General features: G+C 43.1%; 1 protein-coding gene across 4 annotated transcripts in view; it reads right to left on the reverse strand.

The window, feature by feature from the left end:
- LG04H19orf25 (linkage group 04 C19orf25 homolog) overlaps positions 1–19,271 on the reverse strand; it is a 27,662-nt gene extending 8,391 nt beyond the window's left edge. The window contains exons 1-3 of one of the 4 annotated variants that reach the window (XM_073625312.1): positions 18,887–19,101; positions 1,577–1,737; positions 499–622 (exon numbers count right to left, since the gene is read on the reverse strand). In XM_073625312.1, coding sequence (XP_073481413.1) covers positions 499–622; positions 1,577–1,706 — 254 coding nt within the window. In that variant the 5' untranslated portion in view covers positions 1,707–1,737; positions 18,887–19,101. Of the gene's footprint in view, positions 1–498; positions 623–1,576; positions 1,738–18,886; positions 19,102–19,127 lie in introns of those variants that run through there. The other 3 variants (XM_073625310.1, XM_073625311.1, XM_073625309.1) reach the window with 3 other exon arrangements.
- Between the last annotated feature and the right edge of the window lie 756 nt (positions 19,272–20,027).

Genomic DNA, 20,027 nt, shown 5'->3' on the forward strand with positions numbered 1-20,027 from the left:
AGAGAGAGAGAGAGAGAGAGGAGAGAGAGAGAGAGAGAGAGAGAGAGAGAGAGAGAGAGAGAGAGAGAGAGAGAGAGAGAGAGAGAGAGAGAGAGAGAGAGAGAGAGAGAGAGAGAGAGAGAGAGAGAGAGAGAGAGAGAGAGAGAGAGAGAGAGAGAGAGAGAGAGAGAGAGAGAGAGAGAGATGACGAGAGAGAAGTGACGAGAGAGAGATTATTCCTTTGTATGCTATTGAACTACTGTTACTATTTTTTTCTGAAATCTCAAAGAATAAATTTAAAATAAAGACAAAGTTTTCACATATGTTGATAAAAAATATAAAACTGAATTTTGAATGCTTGAAAGAACATATAAAAACAAACAACATATTTTTTACATAAATGGAAGTATTATTTAAAAGTGGTTGTAAAGCCACTTTGTGTTCTTACTAGAATCCCCAATGTTAGATCAAGTTATGTGCCCTAGTGTATGTTTATAAAAAAAATATGCCGCTTTATACCTCATTGCAGAGCGACGCTCACCTCCCACGAGGAGGAGAACTACAGCGTGAGGGGCTGAGAATCCCCCACTGATATCAGCCAGGAAGAGGGGAGGAGAGGACAGGCAGTCAGGTGAGTGGCGCTCTGAAATGAGGTATAAAGCGACATATTTTATAAAGAACATACACTGGGGCACAGAACTTAATCTAACACTGGGGATTCTAGCAACAGTTATTTTAGCAGCAGAAGGGAGGGGCGGGGCTGGGAGCAGATTGCAAAGACTAGCTGACAGGCAGGGAGGGAGGGGGAGAGAGGAGACAGCGGGATGACAGAGGCAAGTAAACTGACCTTGGTAATCATGGCTCAGAAGCCATGATAAACGTGGTCAGTTTACACAGGGGGGGCAGCAACAGGCAGGATCAGCCAGGTATTTTAGATGATAGAAAGGGATAAAATACACAAGCACTGTGCTGTTATTCATGCTTTAACCATTTAAGGACCGAGCCTCTTTTGAGATGTGGTGTTTACAAGTTAAAAACATTTTCTTTTGCTAGAAAATTACTTAGAACCCCCAGACATTATACATTTTTTTTTCTAACACCCTAGAGAATAAAATGGCGGTCGTTGGAATACTTTTTCACACTGTATTTGCGCAGCGGTCTTACAAGCGCATTTTTTTTGGAAAAAATACACTTTTTTGAATTAAAAAAATAGGACAACAGTAAAGTTAGCCCATTTTTTTTTTTATATTATGAAAGATAATTTTACGCCGAGTAAATTGATACCCAACATGTCACGCTTCAAAATTGCGCCCACTCGTGGAATGGCAACAAGGGCTAGAATTATTGCTCTCGCTCTACCGATCGCGGTGATACCTCACGTGTGGTTTGAACATCATTTTCATATGCAGGCGCTACTCACGTAACGCAGCTGCTGCCATAACAACGATATTCCTCTTCAAACTTAGGATGTATATCGGCGGCGTGCGGCAATCCGTAAGTGGTTAAAGAAACAGGATCAACTTTATTTTTTGGGGGGGCGGGGTTAGGGTTACAACCACTTTAATGCAGCCATCATCTTGTTAACAGAAAATCTTACCCTCGCTGAGGTCACAAACAAATACAGGGTCAGATGCTACAGCCCCCCGAACATCTTCCAGAATCTGCTCTACAGTAGGTGGATCTGGTCGAGAAGGAAGAACAATGCGTTTTTTTGCTCTGGAGGTCATCTTGAGAACGTTTCATGAAAAAAGTAGTGGTCTGAAAAACACAAAAACACATAGTCCATAACATGTAGCAATTTGATGACATTTTACACAAATGTTTAGGGAAAGCAGATAAGTTAGGGTCTTTGTTTAGTTTGAGTTCTATGGCTAAGATAAGTAAGGTGTGGCCCTGTGATCTTGACATTGCAGGTCCTTGTTCAGGTGTTTCCTGTTATGGGGAGACAACTATCTTTCAATTGCACTCTAGCTCCATTGAACTGTGTTAAGGCACGTTATGTTGTGTTGCTGCCCTGTGGTACCATTTATTGTGATTGGTATGACAATGTACAATGACACACTTCTAAGTTTTGTAGTGTGCTGCACTAGCCACATTTGGTGTAGAAGTGATTTTTGGCCCAATGTGTTGCATTGGCAGCCTAGAATGGGCTGCCTTAAAGTGGAGTTCCACCCACTTTTACAACTCTTCAGCATCCCTCATTAAACTGTGCACTGTAAACGAATTGGATATTTTTTTATTTTTTTTTCTCAGCACCTACTGTATATCTGCTGTATTCATTTTTCACTTCCTCCTCCCTGGCTGTGGCCCATCGTATCATTACCTGTTTGCAATGCCTTCTGGGAACTTCCTCTGACACTGCCGTTGCTATGGAAACCTGACCTGAAACCTGTTACACTGCTTGTGCTGCACTGAGCATGTGCGAGATCTGCAAGGATGAGATCCAGGAAGAAATACGGTCTGGCTTCAGATGCCCACACTTAAGATGGCCACGGCCTGCTGTAAGTTTATAAAATAACAAACTACTGCTATAAACTAGCAAACAGACCTTAGTTTACAGACTAACTTTACTAGAATACATTAAGCATGTGTATTATAGGGGTATTTTTATTTAAAAAGTATAATTTTGGCCGGAACACCACTTTAAAGTAACTTTTGTCAACATGTGTGCATTGTGAGGGAACTGTTAGGGACTGGCCAGTACAGGGGCACTTCTACTGCGCTGGATTAGTGATCCCTGCACCTGGAACTATATATATATATTCATATTTATTTATTCTCTCTCTCTCTATATATATATATATATATATATATATATATATATATATTATATTATATATATATATATATATTATATATATATATATATATATATATATATATATATATATTAACCTTGAGAAGCAAAATATAACACACACACACGCAGAGTAGGTTGTTAGAGAGGAGTGGGTTCATATTTTGTCCACAGTTGGGCTTTAATTAGAAATATACTTGTAATTATGATCTGATACACATTTCTAGATAGGAATGTGCAAAACACAAGGTCAAAAAATATCAAGGTCTGAGGAATTCACAGGACACGTGCCTGTAAGGAAAGCCAGGGCCAATCCTTTCATATAAGGAACGGATAACATTTACATAAACCTTAGCACCTCCACTCACATAGGGTAGGAAGCGCGCCTACATAAAAAAAGGACAAAGCAGCAACTCATTAAATATATTTATATTACTATCTATGGGATTATTAAAACCAAACATGGCCAGTGCAGCAGAAATTAATACATTCTGATCAATGCCTGTAACTTGTATGAGAGACAACTTTCTTACTGGTCTCAAGTTTTTTTCCTTTGCGCTCACAGGAAGAAATTTGCTTATTCAATATAAAAGCACTAGAGAAAAGGCAGCTACACACGAGTGCTATACTTCTTTTAGGGCTGAAACAACTAATCGATTAATCGACAACTAATCGATTATGAAAATAGTTGTCAACTATTTTTATAATCGATTAATCGGCTAGCCGATTAGTTGGCCTGCATACAGAATGCAATATTTGTTTACATATCAGGAAATACAGCTCAGTACACCATCCATACATGTCAGTAAGTGCCTGAGAACTTGTGAATGTGTGAGGAGCAATGCCTCATGGGACATGTAGTCCTGGGCAAGAAGTGAGTGGGAGTAAAGGCAGAAGTTTTTTACCTTGTTATAGGGGCACACTATACTATAATTTGTAGCTTGCTATTGGGGCACTCTGAGGAACATCGGTGAGGAACCCCAGAAGAGAAGAATCTGGGCTGCTCTGTGCAAAACCATCACACAGAGTAGGTAAGTATACCATGTTTGTTGTTTTAAACAAAAAATACTTGTGCAGGGAAGATCAGCATATGAACCCAGAGAAGGTGAAGGCTGATAGACTGGAGGTAATAGAAGGCATTACAATTACATTTAAAGCAAACTTTTACATGGAGGCAAGCCACATTACGTGGGAGCAGGGCATATTACACGCAGGCAGGGCACATGGGAACAGGGCATATTACAAGGAGGCAGGGAACATTACAGGGGGCAGGGATCATTACATGCGCCCCCATGTGAAAGGGGTCCAAATAAAAAAATGTGATCTCCTAGTCTGATATTTACCAGATTCAACCTCCAATTTTATATACAGTATATCTCTGTCGGTTATTCTCAGGAGTAGATTAGACACTTTCCTCCCTAAACATATACCGTATTTATCGGCGTATAACACGCACCCCAATTTAGGAGGGAATTTTAAGGAAAAAAAAACTTTTAGGAGGGAAGTTGAAGGGAAAAAAAACTTACATTTAAACGCTCATCATTGCAGCCTTCTCAGTGCAGCCATGTCAGTGCAGCCATGTCAGTGCAGCCATGTCAGTGCAGCCTTCCCCAGTGCAGCCTTCCCCAGTGCAGCCTTCCCCAGTGCAGCCTTCCCCAGTGCAGCCTTCCCCAGTGCAGCCTTCCCCAGTGCAGCCTTGTCAGTGCAGCCTTGTCAGTGCAGACTTCCCCAGTGCAGCCTTGTCAGTGCAGACTTCCCCAGTGCAGCCTTGTCAGTGCAGACTTCCCCAGTGCAGCCTTGTCAGTGCAGCCTTCCCCAGTGCAGCCTTGTCAGTGCAGACTTCCCCAGTGCAGCCTTGTCAGTGCAGACTTCCCCAGTGCAGCCTTGTCAGTGCAGACTTCCCCAGTGCAGACTTCCCCAGTGCAGCCTTGTCAGTGCAGACTTCCCCAGTGCAACCTTGTCAGTGCAGACTTCCCCAGTGCAGACTTCCCCAGTGCAGCCTTCCCCAGTGCAGCCTTCCCCAGTGCAGCCTTCCCCAGTGCAGCCTTCCCCAGTGCAGCCTTCCCCAGTGCAGCCTTCCCCAGTGCAGCCTTCCCCAGTGATCCCAGCCATTCTGGGCTTCAAAATCGCCGATCGCGATTTGAAAATGGCGCCGCCGGCGCCGAAATACACAGAGCCAGTCCTCGGCTCTTTCCGCCGGCTGTCGTTCACTTTCGGCTCCACTCGTAGTCCCGAGCGGAGCTATCCGAACCTAGCCGAGTAGGTTCGGATAGCTCCGCTCGGGACTACGAGTGGAGCCGAAAATGAACGACAGCCGCCGGAAAGAGCCGAGGACCGGCTCTGTGTATTTCGGCGCCGACGGCGCCATTTTCAAATCGCGGTCGGCGATTTTGTAAATGTGACAGGTCGGGATCGCAGGGGATCGGCGTATAACATGCACCTGCGATTTTCCCCTGGTTTTAAGGGGAAAAAAGTGCGTGTTATACGCCGATAAATACGGTAGTTGGTTATTTATATTTACCACTGCATAAAGATTTTTTAAGAATACATTTTTTTAAACTTTACATATTAGATTATACACCACACTTTTTTTTAAGGTTATTATCCGATTAATCAATCAATCGAAACAATAATCGGCCAACTAATCGATTATGAAAATAATCGTTAGTTGCAGCCCTAACTTCTTTAATAAAAGATTTTTATTAATGGTCAATCCAACATAAGCTAAATTAGATGGTTACAATACATATTGTGTAAAAAAGATCAAAGTATTAAAGAGGAGTAATGGAGTCCTATAAGTTCCAGGGAAGGTCTCAGATATGGGTAATGGGTCAAGCATCATAATCCGGAATGATTTGGATTCCAGGGAAATGCTATATGCTGCGAGAAAATTACCAAAAATGTCCAAACATAAAATCAAATGCAGCTGAACACAGAACCATATGCTCAAATAAAAAGATGCAATGTTATTAAGAACGGAACCATCACAACCAGGACTATGCCTGGTGGGCTGATAAATTTAGAGGGTGGGCATGGAAGAGGAAACCAAGAGAAAATGATAAGGAAAAAAAGGGAAGAAACAAGGAGAGAAGAGAAGAGAGGGGGTCCACGAGGTTTGCGCCCGGGGTTTATTAAAGCGAGAGGAGTGCGGAATCTAATCTGGAAGGTTAATTGTGTGCAACGCACAGCTGCCAAATCCGGAGGAATTTATCATGTGTATCTGATAGAACAGCTGTCCACTTTTCATTTACCATAATATCATTCATGCGGTTTTTCACTGCCTCAATAAGTTTGCAAAGGAGAGCCTCATAGGGGGTCCCTTTTAAGATTGATATGAAACAAGTTTTGAAGAAGAGTGTAGACTCTGACCCATAACCTGCATACCTTCAGACAAGACCACCGAATAGGTGCCATTATGCCCTCCTGGGAACAGCCTCAGAAGCAGAGGGGGGAGTAGGTTGGAATAAAAACGGGCTAGCCTGGCTGGCGTATAATACCAGCTGTAAAGTATTTTATAGGCGTTCAAGTATAAGAACATTTTTGGAACACTTCGATAATGTGGTAGTTATGATCTGCCAGTCCTCCGGGTCTAGCGATTTCCCCAGTTCTTTCTCCCACTGAAGACGATAGGGCCTCAACGGAGGCGTTTTATAATAGATTGTTGAGGAATAAATAAAGGATACGAGTGCTATACTTCATTAGTGGAGCAATACATCTGGTCAACCACTTCCAATCAGTCTTGTCTGCTATTGTGTCTCCTGTATTCTGGGTATTTTACATAGCCATGTACTTTCTCCAGAGCTTATAGCTGGGTATGTTATCATGGTTCTAGTGAATGTGACCTTAAAGACTCCATCAATGGAAGTTGCCGGGCTGATATTTCTTTTTTTTTCCAATCTCTTTTTATTAACATTTTTCCTCCATTACAATCACATTGTGAAACACACATAAAAATACAAAATACATACAATACCATATTACAAAAAGAAAAATATATAAATACATTTCTTTCCCTTCTCCCTCCCTTGGGCCAAACTAAATCAGTTACTAGCATACCCATCCCCCTTCATGAATCCTCCATACCAGTTCTTCCTATTTTAGCTATCATTCCTTAACTAATTTATAGGTAGTGAATTGTCTATTGACCTTTATATTTACATCTGATCCCAAAAAAAATGGCGTCAGCCCTGGTAGCACCAGCCATGGTTCCCACATTTCATTAAATTTATTTGCTAAACCCCTGACATTCCTTTAACAATGCATCATTTACCTGTATCCGCCATTCCTCATATGTCGGAGTTTTGAGGGATATCCATTTTATTGCTATCAGTTTTCGTGCTATAAATAGCATCCTATTAATGGGTATCCTAGTTACTGGAGTGAATAATTCTTTATTTAAATTTCCCAATAAGTATATTCTTGGATCTACCTGTACCTGTGTTTGATACGCCTGATTAATAGTCTCAACCACATTTTGCCATTACCTGAACAGTTTAGGGCATTTCCAAAAGCCTTATGCATTAGGTCAGCAGATGCTCTTGAACATCTCGGGCATTCCGACATATCCCACCTCCCCCATTGGTATAATCTAGCTGGTGTCCTATAAGCTCTATATATTATATATACCGTATTTATCGGCGTATAACACGCACCCCAAGTTTAGGAGGGAAGTTTAAGGAATAAAAAAATTTACATTAAAATGCCCATCAATGCAGCCTCATCAGTGTTCATCTGCAGCCTTGTTAGTGTCATTGCAGCCTTTTCAGTGTCAGTGCAGCCTTGACCCAGTGTCCATTGCAGCCTTGTCAGTGCAGCTTTGCCCCAGTGCAGCCTTGTCAGTGCAGCTTTGCCCCAGTGCAGCCTTGTCAGTGCAGCTTTGCCCCAGTGCAGCCTTGTCAGTGCAGCTTTGCCCCAGTGGTTCGGAGAGACTCGGCGGAGCTGAACGAACACCGCCGAGATACACATAGTCGAGTGTATTCGGCTCTTTCCGGCGCCGCTCACAGTCCCGCCCTATGATGGACATAACACAGGTCCAATGGCGGGACTGGGCATGACTGTGAGCGGCGCCGGAAAGAGCCGAATACACTCGACTATGTGTATCTCGGCTCCGCCCAGTCACTGTGATTTTGGCAGCGCTCGTTCAGCTCTGCCGAGTCCCTCCGAGCTCCGCGGCGCCATATTTAAAACGACACGCTATGTGAATGTCGGCGGCGATCGCCGCTGATAGATCACAATTAGCGGGGATCAGCGTATAACACGCACCCACGATTTCCCCCTGATTTTAAGGGGAAAAAAGTGGGTGTTATACACCGGTAAAAACGGTAATTGGGTTAGGCATTGCTGTGGAGAGATGGATACGGACTGTACATGTTCCAGTATACACTGCCATGCTTCATCTGTCATTTTTCCAAGGTCTTTTTCCCCCCATTCCCTTCCGGCTAAACAGCTGTTTACCTTCTGCGATTGCTCAGTCAAACAGCCATAGAGAGTGGAAATAAGACCCCTCTTAACCTGTATCTTTACAAGAAAATCCATAAGTGGCATATTTTGCATCTTAACTTTGTTATCTTTAAACTGACTCTGTAGCGCATGGCGCAGTTGTAGATATTGATAAAAGGTGTGGGAGGGCATTAAGTATTTTTTCTGCAAATGTTGAAATGTTTTTAGTTTATTATTATCTGTATAAAGCTGTGCAATATATTTTATCCCCTTTTCTCTCCATATTGCAAACCCTTTTAGTCTGCCCACTTCCTCATAGTTTTTATTTCCCCATAGGGGAGAATAGACTGAAATATTACTATATTGCATAATACGTCTCATTTCCTGCCATACTTTATGTATGAGTCCTAGGGAAGAGCCCTAATTGAGCTATCAAATGAAATTGTGAAGACCTACTCAGAAGTATCGATTGGATAGGATCCGTCCAGTCGATCACTCCCCATCCTGCAACCTGTTGGAGTTGTGCTGCTAAACAGTACATTTTAGCATTTGGAATGGCTAAACCCCCCTTATCTTTAGGGAGTTGTAGTCTGGTTAGCCTAATTCTAGCATTCTGCCCTTTCCATTACAAGGTTCGAAACAGGGAATGTATTTTTTTTTTAAACCATTTAAGTGGTATCCATATCGGTGAGTTATGTAGAACATAAAGTAACTGTGGGGCCAAAACATTTTTAATCAAAGTTAATTTAGTCCATACTCTACTCTTCACCTTAAATGTATCCAATATAGGGACCAAGTTATAATTTATATAGTCCCTTATGTTAGAGGAAACCCGTATTCCCAGGTATTTAAAGGATGCAACAACCTGTATTTTATGATCTATCTGGGCTAAAGCTGGTGTTAAATCATCAACTGGCAATAGCACTGTTTTTTCCCCAATCTATAACAAACCATGAGAAACTGCCAAAGGTCTTAAATCAGTTTTATCGCAGATGTCAGGGATTGATCTGTATCTCCCAGGAATAGTAAAGCATCTTCTGCGTACAAGGAAATTTTGTCTGCTCTTCCTCCTCTCTCAAATCCCCTGACAGTGGTTGTTTGTGTAATTGCTATTTCCAGTGGTTCTATAGCCAATGCGAATAGAACTGGAGATAGTGGGCACCCCTGCCTAGTACCTCTGGACAGAGAAATATTCTGATAATGAGCCATTTATCTGTATAAATGCACGTGGAGCTGAATACATTAAAATCAAATCCACTTTACCGAATCCTCTACCCAACCCAAACTTCTCTAGAATCTCCCACAAATATGTCCAATATTATAGCCCTTTTCCCCACATTGTCTGATGGCATCTGTAAATTGAGAAATAATCTTCGCAAATTTGTTGTTGTGGATCTTCCTGGTATGAAGCCTGATTGATCCAAATGCATCACCTTGTGTATGACTTTATTTAATTTAGATGCCAAGACCCTTGCCAGAATCTTAGCATCAGAATTTAACAATGAAATCGGGCAATAGGACTCTGGCAATAGATGATCCTTATCTGGCTTGGGTAGTACTATAATAGAGGCATCGTTCATAGATTCCGGAAGCTTAAATGATGCATGTGCATGATTCAAAACTTCAACAGTTCTGGCAACAAATTAGCTCCATAAAACCAGGAGCTTTCCCATTAGGGGAATCCAAAACTGCCCTATTTAATTCTTCTAATGTTATCAAGGTATTCTCTTTCCTCTCTGGAAATAAATGGTATTGTCAGGGGATTCAGGAAATCTCTGAGTTCCTTAAGGTGATAAATAGCCTTACTCTAGTATAAATCCTTATAAAAAGTAGTAAAAAAAAAAAAAAAAAAAAAAAAAAAAAAGGACAATATAGCCTCTTGAATATGTGAAATATTCCCAGTTGGTGTACATATACGGGAAATAAAATTAGACTTAACCTGTGCTTTAACAATTACTGCTAACATTTTCCCCATTTCTTTCTCCCTCCTCAAAATACCTACTCCTTACATGGAATTGATCCCTTTCAGCTTTTTCCATAGCCGTTCCTTTATATAAAAGTTGTGTATCCTTCCAAATAGCTTGATTTCTAGGTGTAGGGTTCTGAACATATTGAAATTCTTTTTGTCGTACTTCTACTGCCAAAAGAGTGTCCCATTCCCTGCTTGTCTCTTTAACTCTTATAGCCTGTGTTAGTAACCCTCTTAGAAATGCCGTCATAGTGTCCCATACTAACTGTGGGGTTGTTGAGTCTGCATTATCAAGAAAAGAAAAATCCGAAAGCAATTGTCGCATGGGTTACCCCTGGCCTAATACCTGTAACCACGAGGCATTCATACGCCAGTAACTTTTAGTGCGTGGTTTAATTTATGGTCAGCAAAACTGGTGAATGATCCGATATCCCTCTTGCCAGACACTGTATATTTGATACTAAAGGAAGAGTTAGTTCCGTGCCCAGAGCCAAATCAATCCTAGATAAAGTACCATAAGTGGAAGAGCAACAAGTATAAGCATGTATTCCAGGACTGAGAAGGAGCCACATATCACACAGACTTATTTCCTGCAGGTGTCTCGCAAAGGGGGTTTCCAACTTTGGACCCGCCGGGTAGCGATCCATACTCGCATCACAAACATTATTAAAATCCCCCATTATCATTATTGGGATACCAGGATATTCAGCCAAAAATATACTAATCCTCCGCAATATCTCTGAATTATATGGTGACGGAACATACACTGATCATATTATACATGCAGTAAACAAGGAGCATACTAATTAGGGATGCACTGAAATTTCGCCCGCCGAAACATATCGGCCGAAATTTGCCGAAAGAGAAATCACGTAGATAACGGCGCCCCTGGTGCCGCCCAGTACGGGGTTATCGTTTTGAAGCGTCCCCGTCCAGCCCCAGTCCTCTCCTCCCCTTCCTCCTGGACAAGGCGGCTGAAAGCAAAACAGTGCTCTATGGAGGAAAGCGGTCAGCAAAACGCGTTATAGAGCAGCTTGTCGGTATGATCAGCGGGAGGCGCATTATCAGTGTGCAGTGCCGCAGGGGTTAAGAGTGCAGGGCTTGTAGTTTGACATGCTGTTAGAAACAGTGAGCCCGGTGAAGCAAGCAGGCTCACTGTTTCTAACAGCATGTCAAACAACAAGCCCTGCACTCTTAAACCCCGCGGTGCTGCACACTGATAATGCTCCTCCCGCTGGTCATACCGACAAGCTGCTCCTTAACATGGTGTGCTGACAGCTTTCATAGATAGATAGATAGATAGAGCACGGTTCTTGGCTTTGCCTTGCTAACACTGCCCTGTCCTGATCCTATCTGACATACTAAGGCAGGCTGCATTAATCTCCTGTACCGTGTCTGCAGTCTCTGACCATCTCCTGTACCGTGTCTGCAGTCTCTGACCATCTCCTGTACCGTGTCCCCCAAACAAAAAAACAGTCATTTTCAGTATTGGTTTTCGGCCTAGTGTATTTTTCATTTTCGGTATCGGTTTCTGCACCAAAAAAACCCATTCGGTGCACCCCTAATACTAATGGGACATATCTACCCTGGGGATCAGTGTCTGTCTGCAGGAGAATTGTATCCTCGTGGATATTAAAACACTGACACCTCTAGAAAATGTAGAGAATACTGAAATGGTATTGAGTAGAATACTTTGCATTTTGTAATAAAGAGGTAGTATCTTTTTTAAGATGGGTTTCCTGCAGGCAGACTATTGATGAATTTTATTGCTCCATAATAGAAAAAATAGCCCTTTTTTTAACCGAGTCCTTCAAGCCTCTCACATTCCAAGATATTAATGCAAGCTCATTGACCATTATCCCTATACAATATATCTATAGCCACTGGTATGAAGGTATATACACATAGCTGTTCCATTTTACTTTCTCTAGAAGGATTTGCAACCATAAACATAATCAAAATCTTCAAGTATAAATGATAGCTCATCTTAGCCACGGCGTAGCACATCGCAAAAATTGTAAAGGGTATAACAAAAAAAAAAAAAAAAAAAAAAGGGGGTACTAAATAAAAAGAAAAAACTATTCCAGGCCTGAATGTGAACACACATCCAGCTGAAACACTGCCCCTGCCTTTAGCCTATAGTAATTAGGACAAAAAAAAAAAAAAATGGAAAAGGATTAACATCTTATCAACTGGATATGTCCCTACAGCTAGAAGACAAATGTTGCTCATTTTTATCCAGCCATATTATGACCATCTTAGAGTTGTCAAAAAAATTTGTCTCATCCCTAACAGCAAACCTCAACTTGGCCAGGTATAACATTCCATACGATATTTGAAGCTTGCGGAGACGCTTTTTAACTTCTGAATATTGAGCCCTCATTTTCTGCATTTCAATTGAGTAATCTGGATAAAAGGATATTTTTGAGCCCTTTACATCTATATTACCCTTTATTCGTGCCAGGGCCAGGATTTTGTCTCTGTCTCTAAAGTGTAGAATGTTTACAATAAATGGGCGTGGAAACTTTCCAGGACCTATATGCACGCTCAACAGAGAAAAATGCTTTTTTACCAAAAATCTCTAGCAACCATTGTTCCATGAAATCTACAGAATGTCTTCCTTCTATCTGTTCAGGGAGGCCTAATATCCTCATGTTATTTCTTCGGAGCCTGTTTTCTAAATTATCTATGCAATTAGCGTGATATTTCGACTGTAGTCCCACTGCTTTGATGTCACGCTGCATAAAAGTCAGGGTATCTTCAACATTACTGACTTTATTCTCCACAGCCGTAGTGCACTCACACTTTTTCCATAGCATGACGTATAATAGTAACTTCTTCACGCAAGTACTGAAACTGATTTGATAACGCACTTAGTGTAGTATTACATATGCTTGGAATACATCTTTTAGAGTTGGCTCTCCCCCCTGTACATTTTGTATAGTCTCTTTGACAGTTTTATTTCCTTTCTTCTTCACTTCCTCTTCACTTCCCCTCTGTACAAACATAAATCTCCTGTACCTTCGCGTGTGTAGGCTATGGGATCAACTCCTGAATATTTTGCTTCTCCAATATCTGCGCAGGTATATGCTGTGTGTTCTGTATTACCAAAGGTTCCTATTTCCTAAAGAGCTCTGCGATTTCTCCCCCAAAACTTTGCCTTTAACTGTTGTGAGGACGGATCATTACTATCAGGGGCGCCCTGGGCTGACGTTGTTCCTTCCCCTCTTTTCCTTCTCTGCATAGCTCTAGTGGTTTCTCGAGCTTCAGTTTTTTCAGGCTCCAGAGATGCCCTTGTGCCGTAACTACAAAGAATTCAGTACAGTGCAAACAGTTCAGCACTGTTCAGCACAATACAGCATGGTCCAGCACTGTTAAGCACAGTCCGGCACGGCTTAGAACAGTTCAGCAGAGCCTAGCGCAGTTTAGCCCAAATCCACAGCAATACCTGAAGCCTCAGACAGACAGGAGACCAGAACACTCTCCACACTTTTCAGCAGTCTAATCCCTCCTGGATCGGTCTGGAATGAGCAACGATCCCACTTTTGATTGATCCGCTATATTCCTGTTCTAATCAGTCGCTGGCGCGCTCCACAATCTAGTGTCTGAAGCCGACGTGTCCACCACCTCGTTATCTCAGCCAGCCAAGCCAACCAATCCCAGGACACTCCGGAAAAGCAACGCAAGGTCACAGAGCACAGCAGTCAGGAGACAACACAATCAGCTCTGGCTACACCGATGTCCCTGTATCTGTCCAGTCTGGTACAGCAAGCACAGAAACACCGTTCTGTGTCCTGTGATAAGCCTGCCCCTACACCGCAACCAACAATCTCAGCTCAGGTAAGCCTGTCCACAGCTGATATCAAGCTAGTAATCAGCAGGATCAGGAGCAAAGCCAGCTCACGTCTGCTCACATTGAAGCCTGGCCCAACCCCCAGGCTGATATTTCAAAGTACTAATGACTCAAAACATCAGTCTGATAGCTACAATACAATGTTTCTTACAGCTCCCCATCAGATTCAATAGAAACCGTCCAACATTCGGCCGCCTTCTGTCGGGGCATGACCAAAAAAGGTCTGCTGACCGCCTCCTGATCAGCACCATTGGCTGAGAGCGCTGACCAGTGTGTTCTAGCAGGGGAGGGGGGGGGGTTGTCCTACTGACAGAACACAACAGGAAAGCACAAGAGATAGCTGTACTAATGTTGGATTGTTAGTACAGCAGCTCCGACCTGAGCTGCCAGGTTTGTTTTTGTTTACTAGTAGTGTGCACTAGACTAAAAAAACTAAACTCACAGGCACTGGGATCCTGGTGCAGGTGTCTTTCTTTGCAGGAAAGGCCAGCCTTAAAGTTGAACTTTAGTCAGAAAATTAAAGCGGAGTTGCACTCGTAAGTGGAAGCTCCACTTATCTGCTTCCTCCCCCCTTCTGATGCCACATTTGGTATCTTTTGGGGGGAGGAGGGAGCAGGTTACCTGTTACTGGCAGGTACCCTTCCCCACTTCTGGGAGACCTCACCGCACGAAGTTCATCCCCCTCCTTCTTCCCCCTCAGCCAGGCTATTTAGTAAGCTTGGCACATGCGCATTAGGGAACCGGCTGTGAAGCCAAAAGGCTTCACTGTCGGTTTCCCTTACAAGGAATGGCGGGTGGCAGCACCCGAGAGCCGATAGACGGATTGCCTTGGGGTGCGGACATCATGGGCTCCCTGGACAGTTAAATGTCCTAATATTAAAAGTCAGCATCTACAGTACTCCAAGGCTGGAGCTCCGCTTTATGTTGTGCTAGATTACTTCAGGCTGGTATAGCTATGTAAAACATAAAAAAAAAAAAAAAAAAAAAAAGTGTCTATGCTGTTTAAAATCCAGTAATACACTGTCTCACCCTGCTCTGCACATGCCAAGTTGCTTTCCATTTTTAGGCACTGCCAAGTTTGAAGAGGCCGATCCGCCGACAGCCTTAAAGCAGAATTAAACCTTTACAGCCAAGGAAGCTGCTTCTGTTTCATCTGTAACGGCCATGGAGCTGCACATGTGACCAGTTTTGGCACCAGCCATTTGATGGTTTGACAGTTTGGTTGAGCACCAAGTAAATGTGACAGTTTTGAAACCGGTAAATCGATGGGTTTAGTTACGCTTTACTGCTGGGGCTCTGGGCTTCAGCAAAATGGCAGCATCCAGCAAGAAGAAACCGGAGCAATGCTAGAGGCAATTTACAGCACACACTAATTTTGTCAGCATAATTGTTAAGGGCCGGTTCCCACTGGTGCGATGTCTGAGATCAGATGTGATCCGCACTGCAGTGCAAATCACATGCAGTCTCTGTGCGATAGATAGTATGGCTGAATTTGCATCAAACTCGCACAGGACCCTTTTTTTGGTCCACGGCAGAATTGGATCGCATAGGTGTTCACACCCATGCGATCCGATTCCTGTCCGAGTTTGCAGATCGCACGGCGATATGTGAACTGATTTGGGGGTGTCATTAACTTTTAACTGACACTCCCAGCAGTTCACATAGGGCAGTGTGAGCTGCCGCCAGGAGACATGCGATGTGGGAACCTGCAGTGGATTCGCAGGGTTCCCGCATTGCAGCAGTGTGAACCGGCCCTAATATGGAATGTATGTTCCTTTCTAATGAACATTATTTTTTTTATCAAGATGCTATGGGTAAAGTTCCAATTTAAGCACAAGGAATACCAGCCCAAGGAACATATATACAGAACATTATAAGGGCCAGTGTTGAGGATCAAAGCGTTGGTTAGAGTACCTTAGTTTATGAAATCACAAGCGATGCTTAAAACTGTCAGCAGTAAATTAGGATTTTTACCTTACCAGTCACACTCAAGTAACCTAAAGGGATATAGGATTGAGGATTTGAAGGAGATCAATCACAGTATACAAAAATAAGGAACGTCACAGAGCACTATCTGACCTTATGTAAGAGGTCAAACTATCTGATGAGTGCGGGGAGATACTGGGGTCACCCATGGAGCACAATAACCCTACAGATGTGAGGTGTAACATGATTTTTGTTTTTTTGTTGGAGTTTGCACAGATTTGTGGTTTCTGGACTTTCTTTGCACCAGCACAACCCCCCACCTGTAGCAAAGGGCTTAAAACACCTCCAGATGAAGAGCCCATTCCCCAAATCCAGACGGTGAAGACTGAGAAAGTCCACCTGCCATTTTACATGCCAGTGCAGCACTCAGTGAAGGGAATAGTTTGTTTGGACCAGCTTGGTTCAAACAAACAATTTAACCTGGAGATCAGCTTTAAATAGGGCCTCTAACCACTTGTCTTCCGAGTCCCTGAACACCGGACTATCCTCCACTTAATAAGACCCATGAGGGTCTTAAGACAAGAAATGGCTGGATCTTCCATAGGAACTGCCCATTACATTGGAAACTTTCCTCAATAAGATACTACTCAAGTGAGGCCAGTTCCCATATAGGATAGGCTCTACCAGCAAGTAGACTGGGATAACCTTAGCTGGTTAGGGCAATTTAAGGGACCCTATGATGGATATCTTGGGGTGAGCAGACTCAGGCACAAAAGCATATGTCGTCAGTAAAGGTAGCAATGGTATCATTCAGCTTGGACAAAATCTCTAACAGATGTATCATCTTGATCTGATTCCTTCAAGAGAGAAGGATCACCATCAGTTACCAACTTTTCCTAAGGTAATATGTGGCTCAAGAAGACCGATTTAGGAAGGAAGGTGAAAGGGGCACAAGTTTGACCACTACGATCTATGGCACATGTGTTAAACACAAGTCCCATGGGCCGGATCTGGCCTGCCAGCCATTTCATGTGGCGCTCACACTCAAGGCTTTATTTTGCCCTCCAATACCTGCTCACCACTGTCACTTGTAAACACAGCGCCCTGTGCGGTCTCCTCTCCCTTCAGGCAGCCCTGAGAGCATAAGTCCTTCCTTTCCTGGTCCCTCTGCAACATGTTCCTCCAACGGAGGAAACACAAATGACTGACCATGGGCCTGAGGGACTGCCTTTTGAACTGAATGACAACATGTTTCCTGTGGCGATGGGAGGAGCTCCATCTCTCAAGGGCTGTCCTGGAAGACGACTGGGGAAATTAAGTTTGCACTCGTTTTGTCTCTGTATATTATTGGGAGTGCGCCTGTCGTTTCTCTGTATATTATTGGGAGTGCGCCTGTCGTTTCTGTTTCTCTGTATATTATTGGGAGTGCGCCTGTCTTTTCTCTGTATATTATTGGGAGTGCGCCTGTCGTTTCTCTGTATATTATTGGGAGTGCGCCTGTCGTTTCTCTGTATATTATTGGGAGTGCGCCTGTCGTTTCTCTGTATATTATTGGGAGTGCGCCTGTCGTTTCTCTGTATATTATTGGGAGTGCGCCTGTCGTTTCTGTTTCTCTGTATATTATTGGGAGTGCGCCTGTCTTTTCTCTGTATCTCTGTATATTATTGGGAGTGCGCCTGTCTTTTCTCTGTATATTATTGGGAGTGCGCCTGTCGTTTGTTTCTCTGTATATTATTGGGAGTGCGCCTGTCATATCTCTGTATAATATTGTTGCTGCACCTGTCATATCTCTGTATAATATTGTTGCTGCACCTGTCATATCTCTGTATAATATTGTTGCTGCACTTGTCATATCTCTGTATATTATTGGGAGTGCACTTGTTATATCTCTGTATATTATTGGGAGTGCACTTGTTATATCTCTGTATATTATTGGGAGTGCACTTGTTATATCTCTGTATATTATTGGGAGTGCACTTGTTATATCTCTGTATATTATTGGGAGTGCACTTGTTATGTCTCTGTATAATATTGGGTGTGCACTTGTTATATCTCTGTATATTATTGGGAGTGCACTTGTTATATCTCTGTATATTATTGGGTGTGCACTTGTTATATCTCTGTATATTATTGGGAGTGCACTTGTTATATCTCTGTATATTATTGGGAGTGCACTTGTTATATCTCTGTATATTATTGGGAGTGCACTTGTTATATCTCTGTATATTATTGGGAGTGCACTTGTTATATCTCTGTATAATATTGGGAGTGCACTTGTTATATCTCTGTATAATATTGGGTGTGCACTTGTTATATCTCTGTATATTATTGGGAGTGCACTTGTTATATCTCTGTATATTATTGGGAGTGCACTTGTTATATCTCTGTATATTATTGGGAGTGCACTTGTTATATCTCTGTATATTATTGGGAGTGCACTTGTTATATCTCTGTATATTATTGGGAGTGCACTTGTTATATCTCTGTATATTATTGGGAGTGCACTTGTTATATCTCTGTATATTATTGGGAGTGCACTTGTTATATCTCTGTATAATATTGGGAGTGCACTTGTTATATCTCTGTATATTATTGGGAGTGCACCTGTCATATCTCTGTATAATATTAGGAGTGCACTTGTTATGTCTCTGTTACCTTCATCCCAGAGCAGTAGGGATGAGCTCCGGCGTGTTCGCATGGCGCACGTGCCGAGCCCGCCAGGAAGTCGGCACGGCGCAGCGCTAATCACAAGCAGTGAGACATTTCCCGATGTGCGGCTGCAGAGATCGGGAAATGTCTCCCTGCCTGTGATTAGCGCTGCGCCGTGCCGACTTCCTGGCGGGCTCGGCACGTGCGCCATGCGAACACGCCGGAGCTCATCCTTACAGAGCAGTAATAAGCCAGCACTGTGCATCAATCTCACCCTGCATGTTCTAGTAGAGGTGAAGGGTCTCTGTCTCACCCTGTAGCCCTCTTGACGTCCATGCTGACCTGTAGAAGCAAAGCACTCCTCTCCCCTCCCCTCCTGCAGACACATCAGCCATTCCCTTCCTGCTTCCGATGTGGTGTATACAGCTCCATCCAATCACTTCTCTGAAGTGATAATACACACCTCTTGCTTTCCTTATTCATAGACAGACCTATGAGCCGATCACACACAATACCTGAAAAATCTCTCTTCCTTCTGCTCGCACGCTCCTGGGTTTGCTTACAATATTGCTATGCCACCTCCCCGAAACCAAGCCTCGCTTTCATGTACCCATAATGCTCGGGGTTCCCACTTCCTTCCTGTTGCCATGCAACCACGGCTAACATGAAGAGAGATCAGTGCCAATGAAATGTAATTCAATCAACTTTATTTAAAGCAAATCCAAACTGAAATAGTAATAAACCTTTGCTTTAAGAATGAGCTGTTTGTGCAAATCATTTATTATCACGAATAATTTCTTTTTTTTAATGCTCCTCTTGTAAATTTATGTTTACCTGCTGAAATTTGTACTCCTCCATCTTACTTGTGCCTTCCATTTCTCACTTCCTGTTTTGAAGCATGATGTGCATAATCTCTCCCTAATGCCTGGCCTGGCAGTGGGACTACGTTTCTATGGCTTGAATAACGTGCATAAATTTGTGCTAAGGTCTTGTTTATACAGACATACTACAATGTACACCCATGCAAGGGCTGTGTTTACTTGCACAGACATGGCTGCACATTAGGGTTGCCAACTCATCCTTTAAACCCAAACACATATTAGTTACACAGGTTCTGAGGCTAATTTAAAGGAGAAGTCCAGCCTGAGCGTTTTAGGCTGGGCTTCTCCTAAGGGTCACAAGAGTGCCTTTCGTTTTGCACTCCTGTGACCCGCTTTCAGCAGAGAGCTGAAGTCCGCTTTCCGCTGACTTAGGAAGTCTGGAATCCGCCAGCTGCCTGGACTGATACCGCTGAGACGGCCGCTGCCCGCCCCTCCACAGCTCAGCGCTCCAGTGAGCATAGAGGAGCAGAGGAGGAGAGATGCTGATTGACAGCCAGCAGCTCTCCGCTCGAGGAAGTGAGAGAACCAAGCCAT

Source organism: Aquarana catesbeiana, linkage group LG04 (genome assembly GCF_042186555.1).
Source record: "Aquarana catesbeiana isolate 2022-GZ linkage group LG04, ASM4218655v1, whole genome shotgun sequence".
NCBI lineage: Eukaryota > Metazoa > Chordata > Amphibia > Anura > Ranidae > Aquarana > Aquarana catesbeiana.